This window comes from Leptopilina boulardi, unplaced genomic scaffold, assembly GCF_019393585.1.
Source record: "Leptopilina boulardi isolate dan_hultmark-lab unplaced genomic scaffold, ZJU_Lbou_2.1 LbouV2_305, whole genome shotgun sequence".
Taxonomy (NCBI): domain Eukaryota; kingdom Metazoa; phylum Arthropoda; class Insecta; order Hymenoptera; family Figitidae; genus Leptopilina; species Leptopilina boulardi.
Window position 1 is genome coordinate 1,598,376 of NW_026137869.1, and position 14,123 is coordinate 1,612,498.

The 14,123-nt window shown below is 25.2% G+C and overlaps 4 protein-coding genes across 7 annotated transcripts; 3 read left to right on the forward strand and 1 right to left on the reverse strand.

The window, feature by feature from the left end:
- Window positions 1-23: 23 nt before the first annotated feature.
- Window positions 24-3,888, forward strand: LOC127283068 (cell death abnormality protein 1-like). 3 transcript variants are annotated; one of them, XM_051307731.1, is made up of 7 exons: window positions 25-215; window positions 1,363-1,527; window positions 1,982-2,125; window positions 2,386-2,523; window positions 2,619-2,888; window positions 3,087-3,233; window positions 3,456-3,888. In XM_051307731.1, the coding sequence occupies exons 1-7, from the start codon at window positions 137-139 to the stop codon at window positions 3,530-3,532; spliced, it is 1,020 nt and encodes a 339-aa protein (XP_051163688.1). In that variant the 5' UTR covers window positions 25-136; the 3' UTR covers window positions 3,533-3,888. The 3 variants fall into 3 exon arrangements, with proteins under 3 accessions (XP_051163689.1, XP_051163688.1, XP_051163690.1); XM_051307732.1 differs by lacking the exon at window positions 3,087-3,233 and having other exon boundaries at window positions 24-215; XM_051307733.1 differs by lacking the exon at window positions 1,363-1,527.
- A 382-nt stretch (window positions 3,889-4,270) lies between these two features.
- On the forward strand, window positions 4,271-6,101 carry LOC127283065 (protein 60A-like). The gene has a single exon (XM_051307728.1). It carries the CDS (start codon window positions 4,664-4,666, stop codon window positions 5,888-5,890), a length of 1,227 nt encoding a protein of 408 aa, XP_051163685.1. The 5' UTR covers window positions 4,271-4,663; the 3' UTR covers window positions 5,891-6,101.
- A 248-nt stretch (window positions 6,102-6,349) lies between these two features.
- Window positions 6,350-9,352, forward strand: LOC127283064 (protein 60A-like). Of its 2 annotated transcripts, none has more exons than XM_051307726.1 (2): window positions 6,350-6,501; window positions 6,618-9,352. In XM_051307726.1, the coding sequence occupies exon 2, from the start codon at window positions 6,689-6,691 to the stop codon at window positions 7,913-7,915; it is 1,227 nt and encodes a 408-aa protein (XP_051163683.1). In that variant the 5' UTR covers window positions 6,350-6,501; window positions 6,618-6,688; the 3' UTR covers window positions 7,916-9,352. The 2 variants fall into 2 exon arrangements, with proteins under 2 accessions (XP_051163683.1, XP_051163684.1); XM_051307727.1 differs by having other exon boundaries at window positions 6,353-6,483.
- On the reverse strand, window positions 8,364-13,864 carry LOC127283062 (protein kintoun). The gene is made up of 4 exons (XM_051307722.1): window positions 13,295-13,864; window positions 11,521-12,702; window positions 11,028-11,458; window positions 8,364-10,838 (listed from the first exon to the last, which is right to left on the reverse strand). Exons 1-4 carry the CDS (start codon window positions 13,817-13,819, stop codon window positions 10,448-10,450), a joined length of 2,529 nt encoding a protein of 842 aa, XP_051163679.1. The 5' UTR covers window positions 13,820-13,864; the 3' UTR covers window positions 8,364-10,447.
- Between the last annotated feature and the right edge of the window lie 259 nt (window positions 13,865-14,123).

The window sequence follows — 14,123 nt, forward strand, 5'->3', positions numbered from 1 at the left end:
AGGTATTTCATAATTTGATTCCCATATAGCTTGACGCGCAGTTTGCGTTCAGTGAGATTCTCCGGCCCCGTTTTAATTCAGTGTCTCGTATCCTATTGTATTGTAAAGTGACGGTTACAATTTCACTGAACAAAATATGAAAGTTTTTTTATTTTTAACATTTTTCTTTTTCTTTGCGGAATATACCTGTGCGGAATTAAGTCATGAAAGAACCGGTAAAGTTTTTTTCTCACTATTTTTATAAACAAAATCAATTTTTATTTTTATATAATTGTTTAATTATAATATATTAATATACTATAATTGTAATATTATATTATTATATTATAAAAAAATTTTATATAATATTTTTTGTCTGTTTTAATATTTAAATAAATAAATAATAATAATATTTATAATTATTGTATAATTAAATATAATATAATAATATTAAACTATTTTTTATTTTAAAAGTTGTTCTTTTAAAAATGATAATTTTTAATTGAAGCACTTTAATTTTCATCTTATTTTTAAATAATATTATCAATATTTTTAATTAATTATTTGTCATTTAATTATTATATAATGATGGTTATTTTTATTTGCATCGTGACAATTAAATTGGACACTATTTTTTTTATTATTATTAAAACTTTCACATAAGAAACATTAGAATTTAAAAACGAAATTTTATTTCAATAAGAAAATTTAAAAAAAAAGGATATAATTTTATTTAATTAGCATGACGCACGGATAAAATTCAATTGTTTCCTTGGAAATACCCAGTTTCTTATTGGAAATTAAAAACATTATTTGTGACATATTTTCAAATGTTGTTTCTGTTAATTTCTCTTAAAATCAAAACAAATATACAAAAGCATTTGTTTATTTCAAATATTCAATGAAAGTATTAAATATTTCTATTAATTTATTGAATATTAAAGAAAGTAAAAATTTTCGAAATTAATATAAAAAATTCTATTAATAAAAATATAATAATTTATTCATTAAGTAATTAAGTTAAATAATTTGAATGTAATTTATTATGTTAATAAATTTGTTTAGAATTATTTTATATTTTTATTTAAGCATTAGTTTTTAATTTCATACTATATTTTTAAAGGAACTTCACGCTCTAAATTTGTTAAAAGTAGGAATTTAATTTCACTCTTTGAGTGAGTTATTTTATTATTATAATGGGAGGTATCGGATTATTTTTATTCTATTTTTAAATCACTTCATTTAATTAATGGAAATTGTGTTATATTTTTTATAATTAATTAATTATTCTTAATTATAATTACGAGTAAAAAGTGGCATTAGAATTGTTTTTTTTTTTTTTTTTTTAACGAAAGGTAATTTTTTTTTTTATTTTTTTTATAGCACGATTATCTCCAGGTGCACATCCGTGCAAAGAGGATAAAGATTGTCCAAAATTCGAAGGAGTAAAATGTGTAATTGATAAATGTTTATGTTATGAAGGAAATAATACTGAAATTGTTTGTAAAGTAAAATCTGGAAATAATCCAGAAGCTAGAAATTATGAAGGTATATCTTGATAGATTTATTTATTTTTATTTTTTTAATTGTTGAAAAATTCTTAATTTAATTCAAATGTTCAAATTTTTTTTTTTGAGAAAAATTATTTCATATATTATTGATTAAATAACTAAAAAAGTAGGTAATTTGATTTTAATCTTTAACGCCCCTAAAAAAAAATTATCCATCAAAAAGGGTGACAAAACAAATTTTTTTTTTTGATGTGAATAAATCATTACAACATTCTGAATATTTTACCTGTTTTATTGATTTATTCATTTCAAAAAAAAATAATTTTATTAGTTTTAATACTTAATAATAATAATTATTTAATATTTTTAAAATTAAATTTCTAATCGAATTATATCACAGTAATTTAATTCAGTTAATATTATTGTAATAATTTTTGTTAATCACTCCTCTAATTTTAAATATTTAATTTTAATATTGAAATTTTTGTCAGATCCAGCGCTAGATTCATTTATTGGGAAATCGTGTACTAATAATAACGACTGTCATTATCTTCATGCTCACTGTAATGAAACAAAACATTGTGATTGTGAACCTGATTTCACTAATACTAAGGATGGCAAATATTGTTTGAAAGGTAATTTACTTATTGGTAATTGAGTCTTTTTCAATTTCACACAATATTGAAGTAAAGAAATATCATTAAATTGTTTATTAAAAATATTATACTTTAATTTAAATATATAAATAAATAAAATTTCAATAAAATTAATTATTAAATAATATTTATCCAGTTAAATAATATTAATTGAGTTAGAAATAAAATTTATAATATTTAATAAAAGTAATTATAATTCTCTTGTAAATATATAGTACAAAAATATTTACTATTTACAGCTGCTAAAAATTTGCAAGATGAGTGTAAAAAGGAAGAGCAATGCACTTTTAAATTTCCCAATGCAACATGTACGAATAAAAAATGTGTATGTCGTGAAAATTATCACGTGTCTGCTAGTCAATGTTGGAAAGATGTTGGTAAAGAATTTTTTTTTATTTTTATGTACTTGAAAAAAAAAATTTTGGTTAATGTTGTTTATTTTAAAATGAAATAAAATTTTTATTTTTTGCAGGATATGGAGAAAAATGTGATGATCCACGAGAATGTTGGCATATTTATGGATATTGTGCTACAGAAAATAATACGTGTGTTTGTTCCGGTGATAGAGTTATAAATTCCCGAAAATCAATGTGTCTTGATGTTGTTAAACATAATGAAAGATGTTTTGAGACTGTTCAATGTACAGCGAGTTTAGGGGATGCTGATTGTGTTCAAGGCTATTGTCATTGTGCTAGAAATTATCATTTTGTTCCATTCAGACAGAAGTGTATACCTAGCAAAAGTAATTTATATGAATTTAATCGATTTTAACTTCATTAACATTCAATTTAATTAAAATTAAAAATTTTAATTCATTTAATGAATTCTAATTTATTAGATGGATTTCTTGATTAATGATGAAGATGAAGATTATAAAGATTTATTTATTATTTTTTTTTAATTAAAGAAAATTTTGTTTTTTTTTATTTATTTTTTTTAGCTCTTGGTCAGCCTTGTGATGACGATGAAAATTGTTACCAAACGTCACGAAATGATGATAGAAATTTCCTAATATGTGCACATGCAAAAGTGTGCATTTGTAGTAATGGTTTCGAGAGAATTGGTTATCAGTGTGTGGAGAAAGACCGTAATTTTTTTTTTCTATTTTTTTTTTTTTGTCAAATGTAGAAATTATAATTATATAAAAAAAATTTTCCAAATTAAGAAAATAATATTTTAGCAAAAATAATGGAATTTAAAATATGAAAATCATTGATTAACATTGAAAAATGAAATGAAATTTGTATGTATAATAATTGATTTAAATTTGAATTTCATATGACTAATTTAAATATATTTCTTTTTACAGTTGAATCATCAGCAGTCACATTCTATATTTCATCTTTACTTTTGATGACTGTACTCGGTTTTTTATTGTGTCTTTGAATGATAAACAAATATCTATCTACAGTCAGCCATAATTGTAAATTATTATTAATAATTTTATTAATTATTCTCATCGTCAATATTTTAAAAATAATAATAATTTTATATAAATGTATTTGTATAAAGAATATTTATGAATAATTTTATTTAGAAAAAAAAAAAAAACAAAAAAAAAAGTGTTTCGAACTGGTAGCGAACACTTTATAATCGAATAAATTAAATTGAAAAAAATCTATCAAGATTTTTCGAATGTTATTGTCTTTAATGTGAATTCTACAGTGATTTCTTTTAAATGAAAATTCACTGAGAATAATTATAAATAAATGTTTTGTTATAATAAAAAAATTTTCCTTTTTTATATAAAAATTCATTTTGTCTCTTATTTAGAACAATAAAACGAATAACATAAAAAAAAATATATTTTCATCCAGATAAACGCCATCTTTTTCAGATATATCATATAAAAAATAATGAGCGATAAGCCTGTCCATAAATTTTACTAAATTTATATTAAAAAGAAACTAATAAAATTCAATTTAATAGAGAAACTAAGAAATTTAGGTTTAAATTAAAATAAAACGAATGTGGGGGAATATTATTAATATTTCAAACTGAATAAATAATGAAGACCGGATAATATACTTATACAATTTGATTTACACGCATCAATAAACGAATGTAAAGAAAAGAATAAAATTTATGATAAGAGAAGGGGGGCGAGGGTGGGGGAAGGGATAGGGGCTAAAATATCAAAAGAAATAAGGGGTGGAGCTCACCTTTATCTATGTTGCAATCATCAAAAGTATTTAAAGGATTAAATTGAATTTATCCCTGCCGAATTTCCCTCAGTAGTACAGGTATAAGAGATAATTGCAAAATAAGTAGAAACTCATTCCTAGATCTTCTCTCAAGGAAGTAACTACCAATTTTCTCCATTCCAAGTTCTTCTTTTCTCAATTCACCAAAAATTTTCCAGTCCAGTTAGTACGAGACTAAAAAAAAAAAACAAAAACATTAACAAATTGAAAAAACAAATTTAAAAAAAAATAACTAAAAAGTGTTTCTATTTTTTCCTTGAATAATCAATTACAAAATATTATAAAATTAGAAATACAAAATAAAAGTGACAATATGAATGTTTTTGGATTAATTCAAATGTTGACATTGCATTTAATTCTTGTGGCAGCTGTTGTGAAACCAAGTGGAATTTATGTTGACAATGGATATGATAAAACGGTATTTCAAGAAATTACAAACGAAGGACATCGAAAATATCTTCGCGAGGAAATTCTCAACGTTCTTGATATTCCAATTGACACTGAAATGCATCAACAACAAGAAAAATTACCAACTGCTGCATCAAGTTTTCTAATGGATATTTATCATTTAACAAATGATGATAAACAATCAAAAATGTTACGCGATCAAGAATTAAAAAAATTACAATATTTCGATGTCAATGATGTGGGAATGAATAGCATAATTGAGAGTGATCTCATTACAACATTGGCTGCAAGAAATAGTAAAAAACCAAATTTTCAAAAAACTGATAAAGTCAAACGTTTGTGGTTTAATGTTTCACGAATATCCACTGATGATACAATTACACGAGGTGAACTAAAATTATTTCGAACAATTGACAATGTGTCAAAGAAAAATAGAGGAATGGCAATAATTCGCGTTTATCGAATTGCAAGTGATAGGGACAATAATGGTAATCGTGATATGATTTTTGTTGATTCTGTAAATACAACTGAGAGTGATGGCTGGGTAACATTAAATGTTACCGAATCACTTCATTTTTGGCTTCGTGGATTGGATATTAATCGAGGACTTTATTTAGAGGCATATTCACATGGTGGTGAGGAAAATATTCGACCAGAAGCCATTGGTATTGTGGGTTTTAAAGGTGTACCAGAGAAACGACCATTTCTTGTTGTTTATGGAAATAGAAATACAGCAAGACGAAGACGTGGATTGGATTATTTTCATTCAAGTATGAGAAAATCATTTCAATCAATTGCAATGGCACCACGATTACCAATGTCGTGTCGTAAGGAAACATTGTACGTTAGTTTTAGAGATTTAAGTTTGGACAATATAATAATTGCACCAAAAGGCTATGATGCATTCTATTGTAATGGACCATGTAATTATCCATTGAATTTTAATATGAACGCCACAAATCATGCGATTATTCAATCATTTATTAATTTAAAATATCCTGATCGTGCTCCAAAACCGTGTTGTGCTCCAAGTAAAACGTCAACGATTCATGTGATTTTTCGAACTAGTGAAGATACATTAGTTATTAAAAAACGTGAAGATATGACTGTCGATAGTTGTGGGTGTCTTTGAAATATTTTTTTATTTTTTAAACTATTTGACAAACAATTTTAAAAAAATGATTATGTAAATATTAAAATTTTTATTTTTTTATATTTAATTTAAATTCCTGTAAAGTTTATGTAAATTATTATTTATTTTTTCATGTTATTAAAAAATGAAACAAAAGAAACTGTAAATATTCGTGAGAAATGTATAAATAAATTTTGTTTAAAATTTTTAAAACGGAATTTTTTTTCTTTTATCATTGAAAAATATTTGCTTGCTTTTTTTAAAAATATTAATTATATAATTTTTTAAAAAATTGCAATAATAATTTAATCAAATCGAAAATAAAAATAAATTTATCATTTATTTCTTATTGTAGTAAATTTATTTCTATTGAAATTTTTAACAATTAATGGGAAATAATAAATCTTTTTAAAGAGTTGTAAGTCATTTGAATATTTACCAACAGAGAAGTTTCTATTTAAAAACAGTAGGAAAAATTGAAAAGAATAATTTTAGGGCTTATTGAAAATTCTCTGTAAGGTCGTTTAAAAGGACAATTAGTAAACAGGTATTCAGTCATCGTATCATCATTCAAGACACAAGTTTAAGCCAATGTAATTTTTCAAAATCAAGTAAAGTATCAAATAATATGAAAAAATATACATTTAAATTTATATATAATAAATTTTAATATTTAGAAAGAATAAAAATTTTTAAAATATTGATAAAAACCTAATTTTCTTTACAGTGTTTCAAATAATGTAAATTTCATCAAAACGGATCGAAAAAGTTTTTTAAAAACTCCCTAAGAGACAAACTATGGAGATGTTAAAAATTTTTCTCACTTTACTGTTACAACAATTGTGTATTGGTGTATTGTCAAAAAAAACAAGTGGCTTTTACATTGAGAATGAATTTAATCAGACTGTTCTTTTGGAATTTCTCACGCCGGATATTGAATTACAAGTTAAAGAAAATATACTACGTATTTTAGACATTGAGAAACCTCAAATTCAACAAAAAATGTCCCTTATTAAAAATTCATCGGCTCACACATTTCTCATGGAAGTTTATAATTTACTGAACGATAATAATGTTTATAATTTAATTGATTTAAATTTACAATCAGAACTTTTTGACATAACAATCGAAGCTGTTAATAGTTATATGAAAGAAAGTAATATCATCATTTCTCTAATATCCCATGAGGCAATAATTCCAAATATAACAAAAATGAAAACAAAAAAATTCATAAATCTTTGGTTCAATTTAACGACCATTTCATCACAAGATCAATTAATAAATGCAGAATTAAAAATATATCGAAGAATTCGAAATGTTCTTCCAATGTATAAGGGACCAATTACAATAAAAATTTACAGAATTTCAAATCTAAATGAAGGAGAAAAAAAAGAGGAAATTTTTATCAATTCTATAAGAGTCATCGAAGCCGGTTGGATAACTCTGAACATTACAAAAACTCTCAATTATTGGATTCAGAATCCAAATGAAAATCATGGTCTTACAATAAAAATACATTCTGATAAACAAGTGAAGGAAATTGATCCCAAAAAATTTGGAATTGTTGGATTAGAAGAAAATAATCAGGAGAAAAGTCCATTTATGGTGGGCTATTTTCAAAGAGCAAGCGATAATAGAAAAAAACTAAATTTATCATTATTAAATTTTCAAAGTTTCGATGAAAATAAAATTCGCGACAAAAGAACAATATCATTATGTCGAAAAGAAAATCTTTATGTTGATTTTCATGATTTAAATTGGCAAGATTGGATGATAATACCTCGTGGTTATAGTGCAAATTTTTGTTCCGGTGAATGTCAATTTCCCATCAAATCGGAGATGTTTGCCACGAATCATGCAGTCATTCAATTAATGGTGAATTTGAATGATCCATCAAAAGTACCACGGCCATGTTGTGCTCCAAGTAAGTTGACTCCAATTTCTCTCATTTATCTCATCGATAATAAAACATATGTTCTGAAAACAAAAAAGGATATGTCAATTGAAAGTTGTGCGTGTCATTGAAAGAAGAATTGGATAAACAAAAGTTAGTCTTTTTATTTAAAGACACAAAAATATAAAGATTTTGTTTCAATTCTTCTTTTAATTATTTTTGTTATAAGAAAATTAATTTCTTACCTCAGTGACCAAATATTTCTTTTTTTTTTTTAATGTATATTAATTAATTCTTGTAAAAAATGTACAAATCAGACAAATATTTGTACTTTCAATTCGATAGATGTACTTTTTTCTAATTTAATGTACTTCTTATAATAAATTTTAACATTAAAACTATAGTTGATAATTATATAATGTAATTAATAATAATAATTGTTATTATTGTTTTTGTAAAGCAGTATAATAAAAATCTGCAAAATAATGTTATGAATTTCTTTTCCTGAAAATTTTGGAGAATTTCAGTTAATTTCTATTAACTTATTCAGTTAATAAAAGGAAGTAAGAAAAAGCTTCATTTCAATGTCATGTAATCTACAATTTTATTGTTGCAAATTATCTTTAACGTGCGACACTTCGTAATAATATATATTATTATGACGGAAGTTATTTGAAATTGGGGAATATAAATCCCGTGCGTATCCGTGATTATTTATCCTGATTTATAAATCAGAATTAACTAAAATTAACGAAACACCTTACATTCATGCACCATAAACATTTACAAAATTTCGTCAATTTCTTTGTTTTATTTATTTATTATCTCTCTTTCTTTCTTTCTGTTTTAATTCAATGAAATCTCTTAGGATTTCAATTTTAATTTATAATTTCAACAACAACATTATTGAATGAAAGATTAAAAAAAACTAAAAAAAAAATCAAAATATAAAGATAAAAATTTGACTAAAAAAATTGATTGATAAAAACTAATAATTTTGTTAGAACACAAAAATTTAATAAAGAACAATTTTCTACTAAAAAAAATTGTTTGAAAGAAAAAATATAAAAAAAAATTGTACAAAATCACTAGTTGATAGTTCTTGTAAATTTACAAGTTACTTTAAGTAATAATAATTATACTTTCAAAAGTAAAATAATCTTTCATTTCAAAAGTTAGTTACAAAATTTAACAATTTTTTTTCTTATATTTCCACGCCTTGATTAGAGCATAGATTTAATTTGAAACTTTTTTTAATAACCAAAAATTGATAAATTTTTGCCGAAATTGATTTGCAATTTTTCACATATATTATATCAACAACAGTTCATTAGATATTCAATTTAGTTTTTATATTTATAATTTATTTTTTCACGTCCAATATGGACGAAAATTCGTAAAAATTTCGATTGAATTCGTTAATTATTCATTAATTAATTAACGATTAATTCAATGTTACACGGATACGCTTAAATATAATTTTTTTTTTTCATTCTTTTCAGATATTATATTTCTTTGCATTATATCTCAACAATCTATAAAAATTGTTTCTTTTTTTTTTTTTTGTTTTTGCAAAAACAGACAATAAAAAGTGCAGTCTTGGAAGTAGACGAATTTCAATTTTAGATTTTTGAATTATATCGTCGGCACTTTTTTTTTTTAAAAAAGAAATTTTTTTTCTTGGCAATCGCACCTTATACAAATATTTTTATTTCCAAGAATATTATAAAATAACTTTTCAGTCTATAAAAAATGCCTTTACGATGTGTACACTCAATGTACGTACAATTCGACCCTATTATCATTTAATGATATTATTATTATTAATGAAAATTATTATTATTTTCAATATTTATTTTCCTAATGTAATTATTTGTATTGGTCAAATAATGTCTATTAGTAAAATAAATATTACAAATAATATTAATAATTATCATTAAAGAGATTGTGTGCTGAGGTGAGAAGAAGAAAAATTATATCAAGCAAATAAAGTGTAACCATTAACCTTCGATTTCGAAAATTATTGGAAAATGAAAACAATTTTCACTTTTTTTTTTTGATTCGCCTGTGCGACAGTCTCTTTGAAAAAAAAAAATAAACTAACAATTTCATCCAGGTTATCTGTTTTTCATTATTAATTTAAAAAGAAAAATTCATTAAAATAATTTTATAAATATTAAATTAAAAAATTATTTTATCGAAAAGAAAAATTTAGTTTCTCTGAATTTAATTCAATATTAATTTTCATTAAAGACTGTCGTTGGAAAACTGCCTTAAATAAAGCTAAATTAAAAATGCATGCAATTATTTTCTTTTCGACTCTCTAATGTATATATATATAAAGGTAAATTATCATGCAAACTTAATTTTCTATTAATATAACGATTACGAGTGACTATCAAAGCTGTCGAACGTTAAAGGACTCTTTTCAAAAAAGAAAACTTTTCGCAATATTTTTTTTTTTTTTTTTTTGTTCGCACTATCTCTCACCCTCTTATTTTCTTGACCCAATAAAATAAGATCCATTTCTAACTGGATTATGCATGATATATAAATGAACTGCAAATCGAGCGTAAGGCATCGAATTTTTTTTCATTAATAAAAACTAGAAAATCTATCACATATAAGATACCGTGGGGGGGGGGGGGAGGATACGTTTTTTTCTACATATCAAGATCGAAAATCAGATCGTTTTTTAATTCCACGTGGACTTCGTCGCCACTCTCAGTCTCTTTATCATCATTCATTAAAATTTCATTTCTCTTTTTGTTTGTTTTTCGTTTATGCAATTGATTTGTACTATTACTATTATTATTACGCGAAATTTCAATTTCAATATTATCGGTTTTTTGATTTTCCCCATTTTTACTGAGAATTGGCCTCACAGCATCCGACTGATTTGATTGTGATTCGCATTTCAATTCTATTTTATACTTATCACGTTCCTCGGTTTCTGAATTTTCACTCTCACTCATTCGACGATCGTGCGCTCGTTTCTTGTTTCTCAATTTCCGTTGATTTTTCTTTCGTTGACCTAAAATACTGGAATTTGACCTGGAAGTAATTTTTAAAAAAAATTAAAATTCACTATTTTTGTCTTGAAATTAAAATTACTGAAACTGAAAAAAGTCGAACAATAAAAATATCAATAAAACAAAATAGGAAAAAAAAGGATAAATGAAAATTAGGTGAATATTTGCGACATTTTTTTTTTAATCCATTTTTTAATTTAAAATAAATTACCTATATAATTGACGTGAAACAACATCATTGAATCTGACAGTTTTCTTCAAACTGGAACTTTCTGATTCCGAGTTCAATTCCTGAACCGAGTCGTATTGTAAATTGACAGACGATGCAAGACCGACGCTCTCGTCAATACTCGATTCCGATACAGAACGTGAAAATTGATTTCTGTGCGATTTCAAAATTCCTTTCGATCTATAACTGCCATTACTACTCGGCAATTCATCACCACTACTCTCGGAAATAGATCTCGTTAATTCCAAATTGCGTTTACGTTCCTCATGATGAACTGATGATGAATTATCAGTCTCTCGATCCTCCTCCTCCTCGTCAGAATCGATTGAATTCGAATTGTGAATACTCACAACCACCTCCTCACCATTTCTTATAACATCAATATTCTTATCCGTCTCCTCCTCTGGCTCTTCCTGTGAGAAATAAATTTTATTTAATTCAAAAATAAAAAATTAATTTTCAAATAAATAATTACCACAAGTTCCTTTAGTTTGCTCTTAACAGAAATAGCCGATGAAAATTCTTTTGCTTCCATAAATTCTTCATCAAGACCAACAAAGTACCTGGTTAATTCTGTACTTCTCAAGGCAAGTGTAATGATAACATTATTATCCCAAGGCTCAATGGTAATTGAATCTGAATCAACTGAATTGTTGTCAAGCTTAAAACAAATGGAATAATAAACCGGAAAGAAACCCGCCCCAACGGATGTTAATAAAACATGAATTCCCAACATATTATCAAGCACCTTATGAAAAATTGATTCTGAATCAACATTCTTCACGTGAATAGTAATCGCGAGAATATTATCATACGTATTACATGTGAACATTGGAATATTATATTTGATATTTGGATTCATAAACGATGTCATCTCAACACTTTCTCTAGTCCGTAATGCCGTATCATTAATTTGCACTTCACTATTATTCTCATTATTTAATTCGACAATTAATGGTCGCGTATTTGATTTTGACTCGGAATTTTCAACAAAAATTGATTCATCATTTGCATCTCTAATGGGACTTCCATGATCTGTGTCAACACCACTGTCCTCTCTTGTATCACCTAATGAAAAATTTTTACGAATCACTGGCAGTGTCACAGTTAATTTCTTATGTTTTGTATCGAATTTTGCATTTCCATTATCACCGTCAACTAAATATGATAGTGGTAATTCCAATAAATACTTGGCTGGTTTTTCACTTGTTAGTGTTAATGAACGTTCATGAATATCGAGTGTTGCATCGTTTGCTGATTTTAATAATGGCAAATAAATAACAACAATCAACCTTTTTGGTGTTGCTGAATACATTTTTGCATCTTTACTATAAGTATACTCTTCCAATTCCATATCACTTTGATAAGTTATTGTATATTTTGGAATTGTATATTTTATATCTGTATCTTGTGATTTTTCTGTATTTTTGTAATATATCGTTTTTGGAGTTGATCGCTGCTGTGATTTTTCTTCCAATTTTTTTGTTTGTTTTTCACGATAATTATCATAACCGGATATTATTTTTTGATAAATTTCAGATTCAGTTTCCAATGATGTCTCAGCTGGTTTATCACATTCTTTACGAATCACTGTTGCCTCACAAGTACCTTTGAAATTCATTTTTGGAAATTTCAAATTTTTACGATCAAGTTTCACCTGAAAAAAGTATTTGAAATTTAAATCTTTTATTTAAAAAAAATTTTTTTTCTTCAGTTAAATAAAACAAATGAAAATAATTGAGTTCTGCACCTTATTACTTAAATAAATTAATCCACTTTGTGATAATTTGTTCCACTTTTTTCTGTAGTATCAGATAATTTAAAAAAATTGTTAATTAAACAAATGCAAATTATTTATAAACATATACAGATAATCAATCACGAAACTGAAATTTACAATAATAAAAATATTTCATAAAAAGTGCTTATCATGTATTTTTACTTGCTTATCTTATAGAAACTTCATTAAAAAAAAATAGTGACTCTGACACTAATTTTCAACCGATCATAACACTAGATAAATTAATAATCAATATATAGAAGCACTACTTTAAAACATTTTTTTCTTTTTATATAAAAGGAAAAATGCATTCAAGATAGAAATTCCTATGTAATGTGCATTTAATGTCTCACATTCTTATTTTTATTATAGAGAAAAAGAAAGAAAAAAAAACATAAGAGGCTTTTTAAAAAATGACAGCTGAGTTTTGAGGTTATGTTATCGAATGACGTGTCCCTATAGTATATACCTTAAAATTATTCTCGACTCCATCCATTGCAGAATTATTGACAAGTTCCTTGAATCTCAAATTTTTCGACGCTAGATAAAGTGTATCAGGATGAAAAACAACATCAAATACTGTGCATCGAGTATTTTTTTTATCCAGGTCGTCTCTAGGTGGTGCAAGCGTATAGGGAATGGACCATTGTAATCCTCGATTACCATCATTCTCCGATGGTTGACTACTCGGTTTATTGACAATTTTATTTTGGCTAATATTCAAAAAACACTTTTTATCACCGTTTACACTAGTTTTTATGACGTAACCCGGCTCAGGGTTAACGAACGTAACGTCGACGCCCCGTTGTCTCTCTAATTCAGTGATTTCATTTTGATAAAGTTTCTTATTTTCCGGATCATTCACTTCTTCAGCATATTCAATTAACATTTTACGAAATTCTTCTTTCTTTAAACATTCTGTTAAATCTTTCAATTCACTTTTTGTTACCTCCAAATCTTCCCAATCTCTCGTTCTTTGATCATACGCGTCCATTTTTCGGCACTTGTGTTATAGAAACTAATACTTGTTTACAAATAAAATTCTATATATAGAATAATCTCGAACTACCACGTGGATCAACTGCGCCGCTTTTTCTGCGCCGGCCGGCCGGTTGTGCGCGGACAAATAGTGAACTAAATTCAAATTTGAATTTTCCTGAATATAAACAAAAAATAGATTTTCTTTTATGAAAAAGCGAAAAAAATACTTGACTGGTATTCTTTTTAATAACAATTCTTTGTTTTAAAATTATTTTAAAATACAATTATATTATAATTTAAAGGTTGGAATTTTAAAT